Below are 20,925 nucleotides of genomic sequence, written 5' to 3'. Positions count from 1 at the left end.
TGGGAACTCCTTCAAGACTGTTGGAAAAGCATTCCAGGTGAAGCTGGTTGAGAGAATGCCAAGAGTGTGCAAAGCTGTCATCAAGGCAAAGGGTGGCTATTTGAAGAATCTCAAATATAAAATATATTTGGATTTGTTTAACACTTTTTTGGTTACTACATGATTCCATATGTGTTATTTCATAGTCTTGATGTCTTCACTATTATTCTACAATGTAGAAAATAGTAAAAAATAAAGAAAAACCCTGGAATGAGTAGGTGTCCAAACTTTTGACTGGTACTGTAGAGCATGGCGTTTGCAACGCCAGGGTTGTGGGTTCGATTCCCACGGGGGGCCAGTATGAAAAAAATGTATGCACTGTAAGTCGCTCTGGATAAGAACGTCTGCTAAATGACTAAAATGTAAATGTTATCTTGTTATTTTCACTTCACTTTTTCCACATTTTGTTACGTTACAGCCTTATTCTGAAATTGATTAAATTGTAATTTTTTTCCTCATCAATCTACACACAACACCCCATAATGACAAAGCGAAAATAGGTTTATATAATTTTTTCACATTTATTACATATATAAAACAGAAATACCTTATTTACATAAATATTCAGACCCTTTGCTATGAGACTAAAAATCGAGGTCAGGTGCATCCTGTTTCCATTGATCATCCTTGAGATGTTTCTTCAACTTGATTGGACAGGATTTGGAAAGGCACACCCGTCTATATAAAAGGTCCCACAGTTGACAGTGCATGTAAGAGCAAAAACCAAGCCATGAGGTCGAAGGAATTGTCCGTAGAGCTCAGAGACAGGATTGTGTCAAGACACAGATCTGTGGAAGGCTACCGAAACATTTCTGCAGCATTGAAGGTCCCCAAGAACACAGTGGCCACCATTCTTAAATGGAAGAAGTTTGGAACCACCAAGACTCTTCCTAGAGCTGGCCGCCCGGCCAAACTAAGCAATCGGGGGAGACGGGCCTTGGTCAGGGAGGTGACCAAGAACCCGATGGTCACTGACAGAGCTCCAGAGTTCCTCTATGGAGATGGGAGAACCTTCCAGAAGGACAACCATCTCTGCAGCACTCCACCAATCAAGCCTTCATGGTAGAGTGGCCAGACAGAAGCCACTTCTCAGTAAAAGGCACATGAAAGCCCGCTTAGAGTTTGCCAAAAGGTCTGAGAGTCCTTTAGGTGCCATGAGAAACAAGATTCTCTGGTCTGATGAAACCAAGATTGAACTCTTTGGCCTGAATACCAAGGGTCACATCTGGAGGAAACCTGGCACCATCCCTACGGTGAAGCATGGTGGTGGCAGCATCATGCTGTGGGGATGTTTTTCAGCGGCAGGGACTGGGAGACTAGTCAGGATCGAGGGAAAGATGAACAGAGCAAAGTACAGAGTGATCCTTGATGTAAACCTGCTCCAGAGCGCTCAGGTCCTCAGACTGGGGCGAAGGTTCACCTTCCAACAGGACAACGACCCTAAGCACACAGCCAAGACAATGCAGGAGTGGCTTCGGGAGAAGTCTCTGAATGTCCTTGAGTGGCCCAGCCAGAGCCCGGACTTCAACCCGATCGAGACCTGAAAATAGCTATGCAGCGACGCTCCCCATCCAACCTGACAGAGCTGAGAGGATCTGCAGAGAAGAATGGTAGAAACTCCTCAAATACAGGTGTGCCAAACTTGTAGGTCATACCCAAGACTCAAGTGATCGCTAGCAAACGGTGTTTCAACAAAGTACTGAGTAAAGGGTTTGAATACTTATGTGATATTTCAGATATTGTGTGTAGATTGAAGAGATTATTATTTTTTTAAATCAATTTTAGAATAAGGCTGTAACCTAACAAAATGTGGAAAAAGTCAAGGGGTCTGAATACTTTCCGAATGTACTGTAACTCCACCAGTCCTATTTAAAAAGACTATACCGTTTTTAAACATTTTTTCCAAAGATACAGTGAGGGAAAAAGGTATTTGATCCCCTGCTGATTTTGTACGTCTGCCCACTGACAAAGACATGATCAGTCTATAATTTTAATGGTAGGTTTATTTGAGCAGTGAGAGACAGAATAACAACAACAAAAACCAGAAAAAACTTAGTACTTGGTGGCAAAACCCTTGTTGGCAATCACAGAGGTCAGACATTTCTTGTAGTTGGCCAACAGGTTTGCACACATCTCAGGAGGGATTCACTCCTCTTTGCAGATCTTCTCCAAGTCATTAAGGTTTCGAGGCTGACGTTTGGCAACTCAAACCTTCAGCTTCCTCCACAGATTTTCTATGGGATTAAGGTCTGGAGACTGGCTAGGCCACTCCAGGACCTTAATGTGCTTCTTCTTGAGCCACTCCTTTGTTGCCTTGGCCGTGTGTTTTGGGTCATTGTCATGCTGGAATACCCATCCACGACCCATTTTCAATGCCCTGACTGAGGGAAGGAGGTTCTCACCCAAGATTTGACGGTACATGGCCCCGTCCATCGTGCCTTTGATGCAGTGAAGTTGTCCTGTCCCCTTAGCAGAAAAACACCCCCAAAGCATAATGTTTCCACCTCCATGTTTGACGGTGGGGATGGTGTTCTTGGGGTCATAGGCAGCATTCCTCCTCCTCCAAACACGGCGAGTTGAGTTGATGCCAAAGAGCTCCATTTTGGTCTCATCTGACCACAACACTTTCACCCAGTTCTCCTCTGAATCATTCAGATGTTCATTGGCAAACTTCAGACGGCCCTGTATATGTGCTTTCTTGAGCAGGGGGACCTTGCGGGCACTGCAGGATTTCAGTCCTTCACAGCGTAATGTGTTACCAATTGTTTTCTTGGTGACTATGGTCCCAGCTGCCTTGAGATAATTGACAAGATCCTCCCGTGTAGTTCTGGGATGATTCCTCACCGTTCTCATGATCATTGCAACTCCACGAGGTGAGATCTTGCATGGAGCCCCAGGCTGAGGGAGATTGACAGGTCTTTCGTGTTTCTTCCATTTGCGATTAATCGCACCAACTGTTGTCACCTTCTTACCAAGCTGCTTGGCGATGGTCTTGTAGCCCATTCCAGCCTTGTGTAGGTCTACAATCTTGTCCCTGACATCCTTGGAGAGCTCTTTGGTCTTGGCCATGGTGGAGAGTTTGGAATCTGATTGATTGCTTCTGTGGACAGGTGTCTTTTATACAGGTAACAAGCTGAGATTAGGAGCACTCCCTTTAAGAGTGTGCTCCTAATCTCAGCTCGTTACCTGTATAAAAGACACCTGGGAGCCAGAAATCTTTCTGATTGAGAGGGGTCAAATACTTATTTCCCTCATTAAAATGCAAATCAATTTAACATTTTTGACATGCGTTTTTCTGGATTTTTCTGTTGTTATTCTGTCTCTCACTGTTCAAATAAACCTACCATTAAAATTATAGACTGATCATTTCTTTGTCAGTGGGCAAACGTACAAAATCAGCAGGGGATCAAATACTTTTTTCCCTCACTGTATATATATTTTTAATCAATTAGTATATTTGAGTTTAACGATAATATTTGTTTTAATATTTGTTCTGTCTTTTCTGGTGGATTAAACTGAAATAGGTAGATCAGACTTAACACACTACTCAGATACGTGCTCATTAACACACATATGCTACATTCATAACCAACCGGTGTTGTCATTGTGTATCATATAAGGATCATTACGCATGAATGACCAATCATGTCTGAAATGTTCAAATAACGTATGCAAAATCTTTACAGTTCTAAAGAGTTGAAGAAACCAGAATCATTACGTTTTATCAGCAAGAGAGCACAGTTATAATGCGGTCTATCCCGAAAAGTAACCTCTTCCAAACACTAATCTAATTCAAATTATAGACAACTCCAGACCAAAACAAAAATTAAAACTATTTTTCCCAGAGAACACCAACTCCCTCTAGTGTGTGTGAGTTCTCACTTCAGCTTTTAAATCTTTCATTTAACTCTGATTCTCACGCAAGACTTCAACACCATCAGTCAGTGAACTGTAATTTTTTCTCATTGGGATTATTAATTAAAGCCCTGAAGTACATTACCAGAGAACCACAGGCCCCAGCTGCAAAAGCTCGCTATGCATTGCAGTGAAAATTCTCTAACACTTCTACAAAACACATATCAGAGCTAGTAACGCCACAGCAGGGAATAAGAAGGGGTGAAATTATGCCTGTAGGAGGATAAGGAAAGGAGGTGATCTAGATAGGACTGATATAAGGATCATGTCAGATTGTCAACAGCAGAGGTAGCCTACTCACTAGCACGGATCATCCTCTTCCATCTGCTGTTCCCAGATGGGAGGGATGACTTGGTACTGGAATGTTCTGCAGGGAGAGTGGGCGTAATAAGTAACCTGTATCACAACAACACATACAGTATTGATCTGTGCCAACACTACTGTGGCAACACATTTTAACTGGATGTCTGTCAAACAACAATGATAAACTATGCTACAGTATAGTTCTACATTTACAAATTATGTAAGCGAATGAGAGGTCTCTTTACAGAGTTTGAGGGTGATCCATTTCAGCCATGGGGTGGCGTCGCAAACCTTTCAACTGAGCCCAGCAAATGTAGCGTGGGGAACAGAACAACTGTGGCCTATAGACAGCCCTATCTGTGCAGCCGAACAGAATGTTCAAGCCAGTCACAGTGCTCAGCGCTCCCCATGCCAAGACAAATATTCACTTAATGTGGGAGAATGGCTTTGTCTGCCCCACCCAGATTTCAGAGCCTTAACTGGAGGAGTGGGATCTCACACACGGGGAAACAGAGCACGGTGGGCTGCTCCTAACACACTCACTCAGACCCTAATAAACAAAGTCTATATCCCACAGTACCAGGGCTATAATCACTAAACAGTCGGAATTATTTCCTACATGCTCTAGATATCCAGACTGATGCCTGTAATGATGCTGGGAGAGAAGTTAGGCTGCTACAAGGTCAAGGCTGAGGACGGCGAGAATAGGGAAATAGCTATGGCTGAAGCTAGGGGAAATCATCAGGCTAATGTGTTTCTCATGTGGGTGAATGTCAGAGACGTCACACCTTTCTTCTCCTGTGCAGAATCTTGTGGTTTGAGAGATGTATCTGAGTGGTCCCGTTTCTTAGAGTCAGCACTGCAAAAAGACATGGACAACACACAAACAATAAGCAACGGCAAATATCCATATGTGAATAAGGACACATTGAGGGTTGTTCTGTAGTAGTGGACTCACGTCTTGTTGGAGTCAGGCATGTCCAGGTCCACTGCGTCCTTGGCCACCTCAGGCACCGTGCGGGTGTACAGTCCATTCATCAGGCCTGTGTATCTGTAGTGACGTCCTGAAAATGTACATCTTATTAGGCTAAATTCACATACTACATTGTTCCATATTATTATTATTATTATTATTGCTATTTATGAGAAAGTGCACTCCAACAAACTAGGACAGCTAGGATGGTTACAAAGCTACTGCACTTGCTATGTGCAAATGTGTCTGGCTTTAACTGTCTAGTACACACAACCAGGCTGCATTACTGCTATGGTAATAACAGTACAAAAATTTTACCTTACTTTATATATTTGCACTAGTCAGCATGCAATAAACAGTCTTATCTCTCTCATATATATATATTTTGTATTTATTTATCTGTAGACACACAGGTATAAATTGAGACTTTGGAAAAGTGTTGTGTTAAAATATAATATAAAAACCATTTAAGAAACACCAACCATGTGATATGAAACATTAAAGGGAACATTCATGCTAGTGATTACTCACAGAACCAAACTGAAGCCATGTTGATAACATTGTTTCATAGATTATTTTGAGAGGTGCCTCCATTTAGTTCAAGTACACTTCATAACCATAAAGAAAAGGAAAAACCTATACAAACATTATCTAGACATCTACGTATATGTGTGTGGCATGCTCTGTATCTGAATCAGTAACTGAATGGGTTGGTTAGGTTGTGTAGTATACTATGGATGTGGGGGTGTGTCTAATTGTCGAGGCAACACAGCTTCAACATACATAAACAACATCCTACTTCATTTACATTTACATTTTAGTCATTTAGCAGACGCTCTTATCCAGAGCGACTTACAGTTAGTGCATACATTATTTTTATCGAAACCACAACCCTAGCGTTGCAAACGCCATGCTCTACCAACTGAGCTACATCCCCTGCCGGCCAAATCCCTCCCCTACCCTGGACGACGCTGGGCCAATTGTGCACGCCGCCCCATGGGTCTCCCGGTACTTGAGGTGCTGATTCCGAAAAATTTGTTTAGGGCAATTTCCCAAACAATACTGTTGATGTCACATTGTGTTAGGATTCCAATACAGAATAACAAACAAACAAAAACTTTGACCCAGAGATGACCCAAGGATGACCCAAATAGAAAGATGAGAAAGACCCTGAAAGAGAAACCCATAAAGTGAAAGGATGCGTGTAATGGTCTGTTACTATTATTTGAATTCAGTTCATAGTTGAGACACTTTTGCATTGGGTCTAATGTATGCTATTTGGGGAAATAAAATAAAAGTAACCGCTCCCTAGAAAAGTGTCACTCAGTTCCCCCAAAAAACACATGACCGACTGGGGAATGAACAGGGCTGAGCGACACTGTCCAGGGAAATTCAGGTGTTGTTAAGTGCGTGGGAATGTGCCAGTCAAACAAGTTTTTTGTAAACAGAGGTTATGCTTGTGACAGGGTTATTAATGTGAGGGTGCTGGTGCAAAAAGGCTTCTTTCTTGCAAAGTCTAACATTTAAGTTGTTCATTCTGCTGTTAATTTGAAAGCTGTGAGAATGTCATAATTGCAATGGATCCACTATGATATGCTATATGACAACCATTGACAGCTTCAAAATAAAATCGATAATAGTTGGTAAATTTGGCTAAATTGTTTTTAAAAATATTCAAAAAGGGAGGAAGCAAGTAACTTATGTAATGAAAGAGATTTATTTATACTTACAGCTTTAAATAGCATAAATTAATCAAACAGTTTATTCACTGTGGAAAAATACAAGGTAGCAGACCAAATCTTATAAACACAACTAAAAATGTACAACATATTCTGGAGCCGACTTGCAGAATTGTGCCCCAAAGAAACTAGGATCTTGTCATGAGCAATGAGCTCAGCTTTGTATTAGGAGGAACATGAGAGCCCTTGAGAAGGTTTCTGAGTGGTAAGCGCCTTCTGCAACAGAGAATCACAGGGGGACATAGACGTGGAGACGGAAGTTACTATCAGATGGGGCAGCCAAAAAGACTTGAAGAAACTGCATGCCAAAAACTCAGACATTCAGACCTTCAACACATTGTGTGTTAGAAAGAAAACAGAACGTCTGTTAGTGGGTTAGCTTGGAAGAATTAAAGGCTTTTGAAACATGCGTGTCATACACCTAGTGACGTAATTAACAAACAATGTGTGGCTAACTGAATGAACCCGTTGCCATACATAGGACCCATGCCGCGTTCTCAACATGAATGGTTAATGAGTGGTCAAGAAGAGCTATGGAGGAAGCGAATACAAAGCAACAATATTGATCATGTGACCTAAGCAGGCCATCACCTTCCTGCCACAACGATTCAGGCCATCACGACGATTGTTGTGTGTGTGTGTGGGAATGAAATTTGAGAAATATGGAAGGGAAAACATGACAAAAATAATAAGAATCACAAATAAAAGAACAAACTTTGTTGCAACACAAGATCACTGGAACACTTAGCAATCCTTTTGAAAAATAAGTCATAACACTGTACTACCGGACCAAGCTATTGATTCAGCACAAACATTCCTGTGATCATTTGCATATTCGAATATTTGCAGAAATGTGCGTCAAATCCAAGGCTTGTGATCCAAGCAGCACAAAAGCAAAGAACTATAACTAAATATTTCAAAGAAAAACAATGTTTCTTTGGAAGAATTTGCTACAGTACCTGGTGTAAGAGGTAAACATGAGGATCCTCTCAGTGTTTCCAGACCCATCTAATATTTTACAACGGGAGTTACAATCAGATTAATCTAAAATCAAACGTGTCCCATTAAACTGCACTAGACAAATCTATAAAAATAATAATGTGAAAGCAAATTCTAAAACAAAAATATACACATAAAAATATAGCAACGATATAGGCTCTTAGAAAAATGCTTGTGAAATGCAAAAAAATAACTGTTTGGCATTTCCATTGCACGCCTCACAGGTGCAATATAGCAGTGCAGTTCAAGAAAGACCAGGACTCCATTCAACAGACTCCACACAACACAAGCACACCAGGCACTACACACAGCCTTCGCAGTCCCACCAAGTCAAGTACAGTGCTTTTAGTAGACCCTTTTTGGATTACAAAAAAAAAAAGCAATACTGAAATAAAAAATGTCAAGCAATTGAAAGGATTCATGACGTTTTGCAATGTTAAAGGGATACTTCAGGACTTTGGCCCTTTATCTACTTCCCCAGAGTCAGATGAACTAATGGATACCATTTTTATGTATCTGTATTTTGAAGGAGGTTACTAACTAGCTTTAGTGCAATTGCTAACTAGCGCAATGACTGGAAGTCTATGGTAACTGCTAGCATGCTAGTAGATACCATAGCCTTCCAGTCATTGCGCTAACGCTAGTGGAGCATTGGCTCGCAAAACTACCTCCAACTTCCTTCATACTGGATGCAGAGACATAAAATGGTATCCATGAGTTCATCGGACTCTGGGGAAGGGCTTCATTGCCAAAATCCCAAAGTATCCCTTTAAGGACCATGCATCGCACTTGGAATAATACTTTTATGAACAGAAAGATTGTTTATTGTCGTAAAATCAAAAAGAATAGAAGAAAGACTTTTGAAATTGAACATATTTTTTGAATCTGCATAAAGAATTCTACATTGTGCAGACTGCTGTAGCTCAGGGACTTGCGTCAGAGAGCACAGTACAGCATTAAGTCCATGACTCTAGGTGGCCCTGAGGCCTAGACGCTGCTGGGCCCAGTGCAGTGGGCCTTGGGGCCGAGGCTCAGGCTGCTCAGCCTCCATGTAAATCTGGCCCAGGAGCTCGTGCAGCATGCTCAGTAGTGGCAGGCCCAGACTCAGCAGCTCGTACAGGAAACCATAGTCCTCTAAGCGTTCCCTGAGGTGGAGCCCCACCTGGCCGACTGCCCCATGCACCCAGCAGGCCAGCCGGCGGGGCGTCTCACACACTGATTGGCCAGCGTGCAGAGGCCAGCGCAGGCTTCTCCTAAGGAAGGAACTCAGGGTACCTGAGGGCTGGCTCTGCAGGCTGCCCGTGGCCGAGTAGGGGTCACTCCCGTCCGGCAAAGAGGTCAGATGTCCCTGGTCCTCCTGTGTGTGATAGGCACAACATAATATATAAAATCAGACTAAGCATTGACTAACGAATAAAACATTTATAAAAATAATGAATAACATAACAATACATCCTAAGTAAAAATGACTGTTTAAACATAACAATACATCCTAAGTAAAAATGACTGTTTATGTTTGTTACTGAAAGCTGTTTACCGTTCTCCTCTGGAACTTGCTTGAATTTTGAAGGCTGGGTTGGCGCTGAGAATAGTGAAGCTTGCAATAAAACTTGCCTGTAACAAACACATCAAATCTCATACGAAATATCAAATAAATCCACAAACGGCTTCTGCCCCCAGGTGGAAGAGAGACTGGTATATGGGTGTGTCAGGATCATACCCTGTTGGGAGTTGTAGGCGTGTCCTCCCAGGCGTAGTGTGGAGCTGCAGATGTCACAGCGGAAACACTCCCTGTGGAAGAAGTGGCCCTCAGCGCTGAGACGCTCCATCACGTACACACGCTTGGAGCAGAAGTGACACATGTCACTGCCTCCCAGGTTCTGAGGGAACTCCTTCCTTCCAACACACTGTCAGGAGACAGCAGACAACAGCAGCAGGTTAGGGAGAGAACATAATAGGCAAGCTGTTAGCTTAGGGAGCTAATTAACCCTTTTTGGTTGTATAGAACACTATTTATTCTAGCAGTGTACAGTATTAGGTGGTGGTGTGACCACCTAATAAGTTAGCATCCACAGTAGGGTTACATGTTAAAAGGCAGGCAGTGGTATTAAACTAGTGAGCATGCCATCAGAGAACCACCCAGACTGAAGAGTAACATCAACACCAAGTACAATACAACCTATTAACCAAATTAGTAATAAGGCCATGAGGAACAAGTCAGGCCTTTACACAAAACACCATGGCTCATGACTGGAGAATTCACCGTAAGATTCAGGTCAGAATGTTTTACAGTACACAGTCCCTCTTTTCTACTAGTAACAGATGTAGTATCCTGAAGCAGTAGGCATGACTTGGTTGTTGTTTAGATGGTTACCAACACTCCTGAAGTTGGTAGTAGAGACCTTGGGTTGGTAATAGATATAGAGCCCTCGTTTGTTTGTTTGTTTGTTTGTGTGTGTCTTGTGATGTATATTCCCACTGGGCAATTGTTAATCACACTGTGCTTACCGGCGAGGCATTAGGCCTGTGGTCAGTTTCATAGAGGATGGCTAGAGTTTCAGCCCTAGCACCTATGCGAGAGGATACCTTCCCAACTGTCCGCTAACAGAACCCAGTCAGAGGTCAAGGGAGGCAGCAGCAGAGGCAGACAAAGAAAGGGAAAAAGTAAGGATCAAGGAAAATAGAGAAATTTATATTTCTACTCAGCAATGAAAAGATATGCAGTTGTTACTGATACCTGTCTGGCAGGCTTAGAGGGCTCAGCTGGACAGCTTTCAGATCGAACAATTGTTTTTTGAATCATTCTACTTGGTGCAGCACTCTCATTGCACTAAAACCAATAAGAACATGGTAAGAGAGAGCTGATTTAATAGACTTACACTAAGAATCTGTTGTCTATTCTTATATTTCACATTTGTACTGATTCCAGTTGGGCAGACTAAGGGTTCAGCTTCATAACTCTCAGATCAAATTATTCTACTAGTCTCAGCATTCCCATTGCACTAAAAGCTAAATAAAACATGGTCATAGTGAGCTGACAAGTCTCTTCTATTCTTACAAGTTTACTGATACCTGTTCGGTGGACTATGGGGGCAGCTTCATAACTCTCCGATCGATTGATTGGCTTTTGAATGAGTCTACCTGATGCAGCACTCCCATTGCACTAACATCAATAACAACATGTCAGAGTGAGCCGACTCAGTGAGTTGAGTCGTTCCTCTATTCTTACACTTCCAATGCATTTCAAATTACTGGTACCTGTTCGGTAGAATTGTCAGGCTTGAATGGTTCAGCTTGATAACTCACAGAACGTTCGATTGGCTTTTGAATGAGTCTACTTGATGCAGCACTTCCACTGCACTAAAATCAATACAAACATGGTCAGAGTAAACTGATATTTTGGGAGTTCTGGATGGTCACTGAGGAGCACAACAAGGAGCTGCTAGCGGCAGCCGTCCTTACCTTGTCATGGTGCACAGGAGATGTTGGGGTAAGAGAAGAGAAGTAGGAAAGAGCAGAGGGTTCATGGACAGGTTGGATTGAAGTGCTTTTAGGGACAGAGGCAGAGGGGTCCTGAGCAGAGGTTGATAGATCTGGCTGTAGAAAAATAGTTCACATCAGAAATGAGAGAAATCTCCAAGACATCTAACCCTTCACATCCCACCATGATACTGATGTAAGCTTAATATAAGTCGGAGAAAAACAATTGGTCAGAGAAAAATTCAACAGCTCATCCTTTATATCAACATTCACTCATTAGTATCACAGACAACGTTCATCATGCAGAGGGAGGTCACCTGACCTGGAATTCTCAGAACCGCAACACCATGGAAACCAGACATGCTGCAAGAAAACAACCTCTGCCACTAAATTCATTTAAAATGGATTATCAAGCTGTTACCAGACTTCAAAAACATGCTCCACTCTCAGTAAATGTGAGTAGGTTTGACTGGTGACATTTTATTATTCCAAACAGGGTGAGACAGTCAAACAGAACTTGTGTACAAGGACAAACATTACTGTGCCTCATTTCCTTAGATGGGGTTAGACAGGCAGGCGAGGGGTGGTACAACACTTTCACCTTATACTCTTTCACTTGAGGAGTCTTGGACCCAGGGAACATAGAACGCAGGAGCACAGCCCTCTCCTTTATACTCATTCTGTTAAACTCCCTAGTCGTTACGGTTTGCACTTTTGTCTGAAGAACAGCAACAGGTAAAGGAAAAAAGTGTGAAAGTCAAACTGCAGGAAATAGGCAAGTAAAAACGATAAATACTGAACAGCAGTTATAATCCACATTTAAATTGATGTGGGGTATAAACACCATTTAGCAATTTTGTACCTTTCAAACAATGGTGTTTTTGTTGGCGTGTTGTGCCGTCTGCTAGACTTTTGTGGCTAAGGCAGAATTGGATTTACCATGTTGAATGGGCTTGAATCCATTATCCACACAAACATTGTTTTACTGTGAGTGCATGGCTGTGAATGGAGCTAACATGCTGTCCATACAGACCACAGGCTCATGTCACCTGGTTCATCTTGTCCCCCAGCTTCTCTATGTGCTGGCCCATCCCTGTCGGGTCAGGAGAGGGGTGTTCTGGGTAATCTACATCGTCTGGGGTTTCGGTGCGTGGAATCCACACTCTCTGCTGCACGAACTCTGCGCGCGGAGAGGCATGTGTTTGATCATCCTGTGGAGGACTCCAGGACCTTGTGGGTACGTACAGGGGAGTGGGTTGCGCCACAGCTGCAGGCTCTTCTAAGAGTCGCATATAGATGGATGGCTGAAAGCAGACATACACACATGGCAATGTGTAAAGCAGAACTGACCTCCAGCCAGTAGAGGGCGAACCTCCAGGGTCATCACTGTCTACAGTGAGTCGAGTAAAAGGGGTGTCTTTTCAAAGACTCTTGTCCTAGACTATGGTGATTTTTAACCATTGATTATTTTGTTATCATAGGCTATAGGTTAGGGTGTGGGGGATTTTTAAACTACATTACTTGGTTTATGATGCAGTGGCTGACCCTTCCTGGTCTCAACACACAGCTTGGGTGATTTGACTGTACCTGCCACTTGGGGCGTGTGGGTGGAGGAGGGGGCTGTTCCTTGGGCTTAGCGAAGCGAGGGTTCTCCGTCATATCCAGAGAAGGAGATGAAGGACGGCTTGAATCAGAGTCCCAATCAGACTGACAGAGCAGCAGACACAGAGAATGAAGGAAGGGACAGAGGAGCAGTACAGAATGATTGGTTTCTGTACTACCATTCAAAACCACACACTGCTGTCATCCATTACACTGTATGTGTTCCATAACCATGGCATTCAACACCATAATCAGATATTTCAAGGCATTTAGAGTATTTGAACAGATACCCTGCTAACAGAGCCACTCAGTCCTTTCCTAGGGCTTCACAGGCAGATCAAACTGTATTCACTTCTGTATCAAGGTTTCAAATGCACAACCTTCTATAATCCTATAATCCAGGGACAGCCTCCCTCTTCTTAGACAGCAGTAGATCATCTTACTGTGTGACTAATGTAGTGGTCCATATATTAGAAGTATGTTATTGTAGGAAGTAAAACAATACAATAAATAATCTTCAATCTCTTCATAGCTTTCTTGACCATTACCAATAAGCTACCCCTCACAAAAACATAGGAAGGAGAAAGAGGAAAAGTTTAATTAGAATTTGTCCTCAAACTGTATGTATGTATATATATAAAAAAAAATTTTTAACTAGGCAAGTCAGTTAAGAACAATTTCTTATTTTACAATGACGGCCTACCCCGGCCAAAACTGGACAACGCTGGGCCAATTGTGCGCCGCCGTATGGGACTCCCAATCACGGCCGGATTGTGATACAGCCTGGAATCTAACCAGGGGGTCTGTAATGACGCCTCTAGCACTGAGATGCAGTGCCTTTGACCGCTGCGCCACTCAGGAGTTTCAGTGTACCCAAGGGCAGTGGGAGGAGGAGTGGAGGATTTGTCCCATTTTCCAGTCTTCCAACACAATGGGCTGTATTCAAACAGGATTATGGTAGCAGCAACGCTGCAGAATTGGATACAAGGGCATGTGGGCTCTCCCCTAATGTAAAAACAGGTCTATGAAATGAATGTCCTTTTCTAATCTCTCCCAGAACTGAATACACAGACATACAATACCACATTGTAGCACACAGTACCATCCTTCAACATAAGACAAGACCGGTCTGTGTATGGCCTAAAAATACAATTTCATAAAACGACAGGCAAACATTTGAAAAGACTGCCGGCATGCAGTCGTACAGATTGATTCTAAAACCAGATAGCCATCAGAAGAAACGTACAGACAACATGAACATTCAGTCTTAAAAGGTAGTATGATGTTGGGCCAACATACAGAGTCTAGGACTGAAGAGTCTTACAGTAACCATCAGCACTGAGCGCATCGAGTAGTCAGTACGCAACCATCCACATTACCTGCCTTACTGGGATATTAGTCACTGTCTCTACACAGCACAGTGTACAGGGACCATAACCATTAACCCCTCTGGTCAGAGTACACTACAGCTGGAGCTGCTCACCTTCTTGCGCAGGGCACCGCCGGGTGCCCCATTCTCCTCAATCTTGGCCAGCAGCTGGGTGGCCATGGAGCGCACCTTATTCTGCTCCCCGCCCTCGCCTGCAGGGGGGGCACTCTGACAGGACAACTGGAGACACAACCAGCCATAGAGAGGAAGAGAAGACACAAATGAATGATCAGTCCCTTATCGACATTCAAATGGTGCCCTCTAAGACCATACTGCTGATAGAGATATACTTGATGCTACCAACACACCTCCTCTAAGTAGTTGCTGCCCTTTCGTCGTCTTTTGCTCATTGGGTCCTTTTCCTCCAACTTCTTGTCCTCCTGTGAGGAAAAGGTAGTACAAAATACACCATTTATTCACCTTATTCATGTCCCAGTCAAAGGTTATGGAGTCTGAGGGTTATTGATAAGAAAGTATGCCTTGGAAGATCTAGATTATCTCTCGTTCACATACCTTATCTACTCCTATTGGCACGGAGGAATTGCTTTTATCTGCAAAGTTAACATGCACCTATGTTGACACAAACACTTTACGTAGGCTAAATCTGATTTACATGGAGGCCTTTGTTGTTGCAATGCTTTCCTTTTAAAGCCTGCAGATGGGTGAGGAAGAGGGGGAGGGAGAGCTCATGGTACCTTTGGGATCCTCTTTCTTGGCTGTGTTTGGTTCATTAAGTTGTAAACTGAGTTTGCAGACTCTGATGAAGAGTCCTCATTGTTCTCATCCGTTTCCCTTGTACCTGTAACAAAGCATAGCAGCGTGTTGTAATGGGCATTTTGATACGTGATATTATTCAACCAGCCAAACCAGGTCAGGCCAAATCAAGAGGGTAACCAGATATTAGAGAAATGTGAAAATAAAAATCACAAACAAAAGACTACAGTATCCACAGTTGGAAATGGGTTCAATATGATTATTCAAGTGTCAGACTATTGTGAGGGCATTACCCATTAGTTCCCCCATTAACCAATTATCTGGCTAAATCATTATTCTTGTTGAATGACATCCCATAATGCCTACTGTATTCTATAAAGGTAGCGCTATAGATCATAGAGGCATTATTATTACCATGAGGGTGAGGTGACCTGAACTGGGGCCTACATGCATTTGTGTAACATGCAATCCTATCCTACCATGACAGACGCAAAGTCATAACCGCTCAGTCACACACCATCCTCATTATGGATTGAAGCTTACCTCAATCTAACCTTCAGAATACTGCATGTAACTGAGATATAGCAAACCTTAGGAGTAGTAAAACCCCACAGTTATGGAGTAATTCATGGAGAATAGTAGGCATTATAGCAACATTATTTTCAATAGGAAGTATGGTAGGTAACATATCGGAATTCAGGGTCCTATTATGTCACCATTGTGCATGACATTTACATTTCTGGGGCTTCAGGAAGTAGACGCTCTTGAGCAGGGGCCGTGTGTGCAGTAGCTACTTCTGGAAGTGTTTTGTCCTGTGTAAGGCATCAGATGAGGCGTGAGAGAATGACCCAGAACAGCAGCCTACCAGTGATGGCTGCAGGTGAGTTGCGGAACATCTCGTAAACCTTGGAGATGTACAGCACCATCATCAGCTTGTCTGGGTCCTGGTCCAGAGCCATCTCCTTCCCCGTGGTCATGGGCTGGATCCCAAACTCACGCTCTGCTATGTCAAAGGCCAGTTGGTTGTTCTTGGCAGAGTCCTCCTCATTCAGGCAGTCAAAGTCACTAAAAAGAAAGATAGAAAGATAAGAGGCATCAGGTTTACATCCTATAAGATCTTAATAAAGTTGTTTCCCTGATGAAGTGAGAATGTTGGTTTAATGATGCATTTGATAAATCGTTCCACACCAACAGAGTGATGAAAGGGGAACTGAAATGTGACATCTAAGGCCCTTAGCAACAGCCCATAGTACTGTTATAAACAGGTTTCCTTTCCATAAAATGGTTCAATTCAGAACGAACTGTGGAATCACATGGGCAGGGGGGAATTACCGAATGTGGAGCTAGAACCAGAGGGATGATGTCATCACGGCTGCCCTCTCACACAAAGATGGTTTGAGAAGACCGCGTAAGGGATAATACACCCACAGGTCAACTGGAAACATTTAAAGGCGTGGAGCTCCTCATAAGTGCCGTCAGTATCTAATACTGTAAGTTCAAATGCTTTATAAACATTTGGAGTGCAATATGAAAACCAAAATGCTATTTCCTTTGTGTGGTTTAGGCCATTTCTAATTTTTCTACTTAGAGAAACCTTGCTGTTGCCTACAAAGTTCAGGACATATAGCACAGTGTTTAACTCTGGAGTCCCACACCTTAAGTTTAACAGAAGTGTTCAATGTCACTGTTCACATTTTCAACAGCATAACATCTGACAGAACCAAAGGCAGTGCATGGCCACAGACAATATGATAATCAGTGTGTGCTTTGATTGTGGTGATAAGACCACGACTGTGTGTGTGTGTGTGTGTGTGTGTGTACAATGTATATACACATGTTTGTTCTCTCACATGAGGTCAGGCCGGATGCGGTGTATAAGAGCACAGAGCGCCAGGCCACTCTTCCAGGAGGAGGTGAGGTTGGTGACGTCCACGCCTCTATACCCCCGAGTCTGCTTCTGACACCAGGTGAGGAGGCGGCTTGGCTGGATGTCCGACTCTGTGGGAGAAGAGGGGTCCACCAATCAGTCAGCCAATCACTGACATCCTCCAAATAAACCCACAGAGAAAGATAAACACACCTGGCTACACTGGCTAGAGTTTCTAGACATCACAGTGGTGTAATAACACCTCTTCAAGGTAAAGGGAGTAGGAGGTAAGGGAAGGGGAGTGTAGGCCAGCACACGCTTTTGTTGGGCATGTCTGACCCCGTTTCGTGTAATGTGACAGCAGTCATTGTTTAAAGTGGGTGTGACGGCCTGTAACTGTGATAAGCTTTTGTTCCTTTTATTAACTCTCAGCTGAGGCAAGTTTATTGGAGAACCACATCCTCACGGTCAGCTCCTGGGCCATAGAAATACAATTACATTTTAGTCATTTAGAAGACGCTCCTATCCAGAGCGACTTACAGGAGCAATTAGCATTAAGTGCCTTGCTCAAGGTCACATCGACAGATTGTTCACAGTCAGCTCGGGGATTCGAACCAGCAACCTTTCGGTTACTGGCCCAACGCTCTTAACTGCTAGGCTACCTGTAGAACAGACATTTCCATTCAAGTCAACGATCTATGATGAGTGGAACTGCAGGCGTAATTTCTGTCCTGGCCTACGTGGGTCTGAGCCGGTCTGATATGATTAGAGGATGACTCAGACATGGGTTAGTCATTGAGATGACAGATCTCAGACTGTGGTCAGTCTGTGTTTGTGAAGACTCACCTCGTCTGGAGAGACTGACAGATCTATGCGTGGGTCCACGTCGTTCCAGAGGACAGGAGTCCTGCTGCCCGTCTATGAACAGGTGACACACCTGAGAGAGAGATGAGTTTATTTAATCTCTACGGGATCGGTGTCCCGTATACGGGACGGTTGAGCTAACGTGCGCTAATGTGATTAGCATGACTGTTGTAAGTAAGTAACAGCAAACTTTCCAGGACATAGAAATGTCTTATATGGGCAGAAAGCTTAAATTATTTTTATTCTAACGGCACTGTCCAATTTACAGTAGCTATTACTGTGAAAAAATACCATGCTATTGTTTGAGAGTGCACAGCAACAAAAAACGTGTCATGGCAACTGGTTTGATACATTCACCTCTGAAGGCAAATAATGTACTTTTGTCATCCTAAGGGTCCCAGAGATAAAATGTAGCATAGTTTTGTTTGATAAAATCCATTTTTATATTCAAATGTAGGAACTGGGTTCTACAGTTTGAACCCCTGCTGTCTATGGCTCCACACCCACCCCACCCGGCCATCTAGATGTGTGAAAGATAGTGTATAAGCTAATGATCCAACATGTATGAAATTCCTGGGAGTGTGTAAACTTACAAAAATGATATGGTAATACAAAATGTATGTTCTCTATAGTTATGTACTTGAAAATGTATCAATTGACCAATTCGGCATATTTGGGCAGACTTGATACAAAATAGTCCAGTATTGCAATGCTTCACTGGATCAATCTGAAACTTTGCGCACACACTGCTGCCATCTAGTGGCCAAAATCTAAATTGCACCTAAACTGCAATATTATATTGTGGCCTTTCTCTTGCATTTCAAAGATGGAAAATGCATGTTTTTTTTGTTTGTATTATCTTTTACCAGATCTAATGTGTTATATTCTCCTACATTAATTTCACATTTCCACAAACTTCAAAGTGTTTCCTTTCAAATGGTATCAAGAATATGAATATCCTTGCTTCAGGTCCTGAGCTACAGGCAGTTACATTTGGGTATGTCATTTTAGACGAAAATTGAAAAAAAGGGTCCGATCCTTAATTAACATGCAAATGTCAATACATGTCAAGCATGTTAATGTCAACTGTTCTAAATAAAACAACACAACCTGTTTAAAGTGTGAGGTACTCTCCATCTCAGACAGACCTGATGTGGCTTGACACAGCTGGAGTTGAGGTTGGGGTACCGTGTCACTGGGTCGATGGTGTACTGCTCAAAGTTCTTTGAGATGTTCTCTGTCGTTGTTTGGGGTAATAGCCTGTAGAGACTCTCCCTACAAACGTAACAGGAGATGAAAATCATTCATTTTCTGTTAAAAGCCGAACAACAGATGACCTGTCATACTGCGGAACAGTAAACATCACAAAATACCCATAACTTCCACTAATAGGATAACCAAACATTTACTAACCTGTAACATGGATCTAATCCTAATTTGAATGAAGACACCTGACAGCTATTTTCAGTTACTGAAACCAGTTTCTCATCTTTTGGATTAAGTAAGTGTCAATAGAAACTCATCCCATTTACATTAGGTCTGTGTAAGGACGTAAACATGACTTTAGTGACACCCCGCCCCTCAGCCTACTGTAGTACCTTTCTGCCAGGATCTCCAGGGGGGTCTTGCCCTGCGCCCAGCCCCTCACCATCCACACTGTGTCAAAGGCAGCCAGGAACCCTCTAGCACAGCCAGTCCCCATGGGCCAGAAGGGCTAGAGAAAGATAACTCATACACTACATTCAGGACACACACACTAGTAGCTCAGCAACAATAAGCAAACTAGAAATGTTCTTAATCTGCCTATAGGGAATATGTGTGGGGAAAACCATGCTCATCTGATCTACTGTAACCATCCCAAAGGCAAACAATCCCCACAAAAAAAAGGAGCCTTCCATTCCCACATTTGCTTCTTCAAACAAGTTGAAACAGGATTTGCTTTTACATTCAACACATCTATTGTTGGCTCTTGTGACTTGAGAGGCATAGCTTTGAATATCGACTGGCACTATAGTGAGGGCGGCAGGTAGCTTAGTGGGTAAGAGCGTTGTGCCAGTAACCGAAAGGTCGCTGGTTCTAATCCCCGAGCCGACTAGGTGAAAAATCTGTCGATGTGCACTTGAGCAAGGCACTTAACCCTAATTGCTCCTGTAAGTCGCTCTGGATAAGAGCGTCTGCTAAATGACCAATTTATTTATTATTTATTTATAAATTAACAGTGATCTATACCTGCGCCATATTTATTAAAGCACCAAACAGATGAAAAACGGACTGAAACGGAGGAAAAACCTGAAGTTGTCCAATAAGAAATGCTTGTCTTTGTTTTCTGCTGCAAATGTTTGCTACATTTTTCTACGTTGCGTCCAAATGAATACAACCTAGTTGTGTGTATACATTTCACCCATAACAGTACAACATCTAGTATGAAGTCAACCCCTCCCTCACCTCCAGTAGACTGTCCCCCACCAGAGACACCAGTAGCTGGTGTCCGTACTTCTCCCTGACCAGAGCTGCGTTCTCCGAGGCGTACATGCAGGTGAAGTCGAACATGGCCACGTCGGGCTGGCTGCAGTGGTTGATGGCGTAGTCCAGAGAAGGCAACTGGTAGTTGGTGCCAAAGTCGGCCGCCTCGCGGGCGTAGGAGAGAAGAGCCTCCTGGTTCACGTTGTCCCGGCCCAGCAGCTTCTCTGTTTCAATATAATCCTGCAGGACCAAGAAACAGGGAGGGTTGATGGGAAATCAGTGGTATTGCTCCGAAAGGATCAGAGCTCAACCTCTACCAGGCCCTAGTTGTAGCCCTAGAGATGGTTGTAGCCTATAACTGGGGCTTAAAGATTTTCCTGGTCAGGTCACATGGTCAGCAGAACATCAGGGCCCGACCTACTGTATCGAATCGCTCTTGATCCTGTAGAGATCAGACTGAGGGGGTGACAACAGGCCCCAAATACTTTACAGTAGCCCTAGACCGTTTTGTTCAACATTTCTGAACACATAAGCAGGA

The 20,925-nt window shown here is 43.1% G+C and overlaps 1 protein-coding gene across 13 annotated transcripts in view; it reads right to left on the bottom strand.

Moving 5' to 3' along the window:
• mical2b (microtubule associated monooxygenase, calponin and LIM domain containing 2b) overlaps positions 1 to 20,925 on the bottom strand; it is a 61,253-nt gene that overhangs the window by 18,018 nt on the left and 22,310 nt on the right. For 7 of the 13 annotated variants that reach the window (XM_041838253.2, XM_041838252.2, XM_041838250.2 and 4 more), the window contains 21 exons: positions 20,370 to 20,627; positions 19,523 to 19,638; positions 19,073 to 19,199; positions 17,907 to 17,997; positions 17,044 to 17,191; positions 16,059 to 16,258; positions 15,175 to 15,278; positions 14,788 to 14,859; positions 14,534 to 14,659; positions 13,036 to 13,155; positions 12,498 to 12,752; positions 12,050 to 12,166; positions 11,431 to 11,565; positions 10,706 to 10,798; positions 10,477 to 10,569; positions 9,689 to 9,875; positions 9,506 to 9,582; positions 9,244 to 9,325; positions 5,216 to 5,321; positions 5,046 to 5,116; positions 4,256 to 4,321 (listed from right to left, as the gene is read on the bottom strand). In XM_041838253.2, coding sequence (XP_041694187.2) covers positions 4,256 to 4,321; positions 5,046 to 5,116; positions 5,216 to 5,321; positions 9,244 to 9,325; positions 9,506 to 9,582; positions 9,689 to 9,875; positions 10,477 to 10,569; positions 10,706 to 10,798; positions 11,431 to 11,565; positions 12,050 to 12,166; positions 12,498 to 12,752; positions 13,036 to 13,155; positions 14,534 to 14,659; positions 14,788 to 14,859; positions 15,175 to 15,278; positions 16,059 to 16,258; positions 17,044 to 17,191; positions 17,907 to 17,997; positions 19,073 to 19,199; positions 19,523 to 19,638; positions 20,370 to 20,627 — 2,644 coding nt within the window. Of the gene's footprint in view, positions 1 to 4,255; positions 4,322 to 5,045; positions 5,117 to 5,215; positions 5,322 to 6,928; positions 7,186 to 7,928; positions 7,978 to 9,243; positions 9,326 to 9,505; positions 9,583 to 9,688; positions 9,876 to 10,476; positions 10,570 to 10,705; positions 10,799 to 11,430; positions 11,566 to 12,049; positions 12,167 to 12,497; positions 12,753 to 13,035; positions 13,156 to 14,533; positions 14,660 to 14,787; positions 14,860 to 15,174; positions 15,279 to 16,058; positions 16,259 to 17,043; positions 17,192 to 17,906; positions 17,998 to 19,072; positions 19,200 to 19,522; positions 19,661 to 20,369; positions 20,628 to 20,925 lie in introns of those variants that run through there. The other 6 variants (XM_041838257.2, XM_041838258.2, XM_041838260.2 and 3 more) reach the window with 6 other exon arrangements.

Source organism: Coregonus clupeaformis, chromosome 6 (genome assembly GCF_020615455.1).
Source record: "Coregonus clupeaformis isolate EN_2021a chromosome 6, ASM2061545v1, whole genome shotgun sequence".
Lineage (NCBI taxonomy): Eukaryota > Metazoa > Chordata > Actinopteri > Salmoniformes > Salmonidae > Coregonus > Coregonus clupeaformis.
The sequence above is the reverse complement of the archived record's forward strand: the minus strand, read 5'-3'. Positions and strand labels throughout refer to the sequence as shown.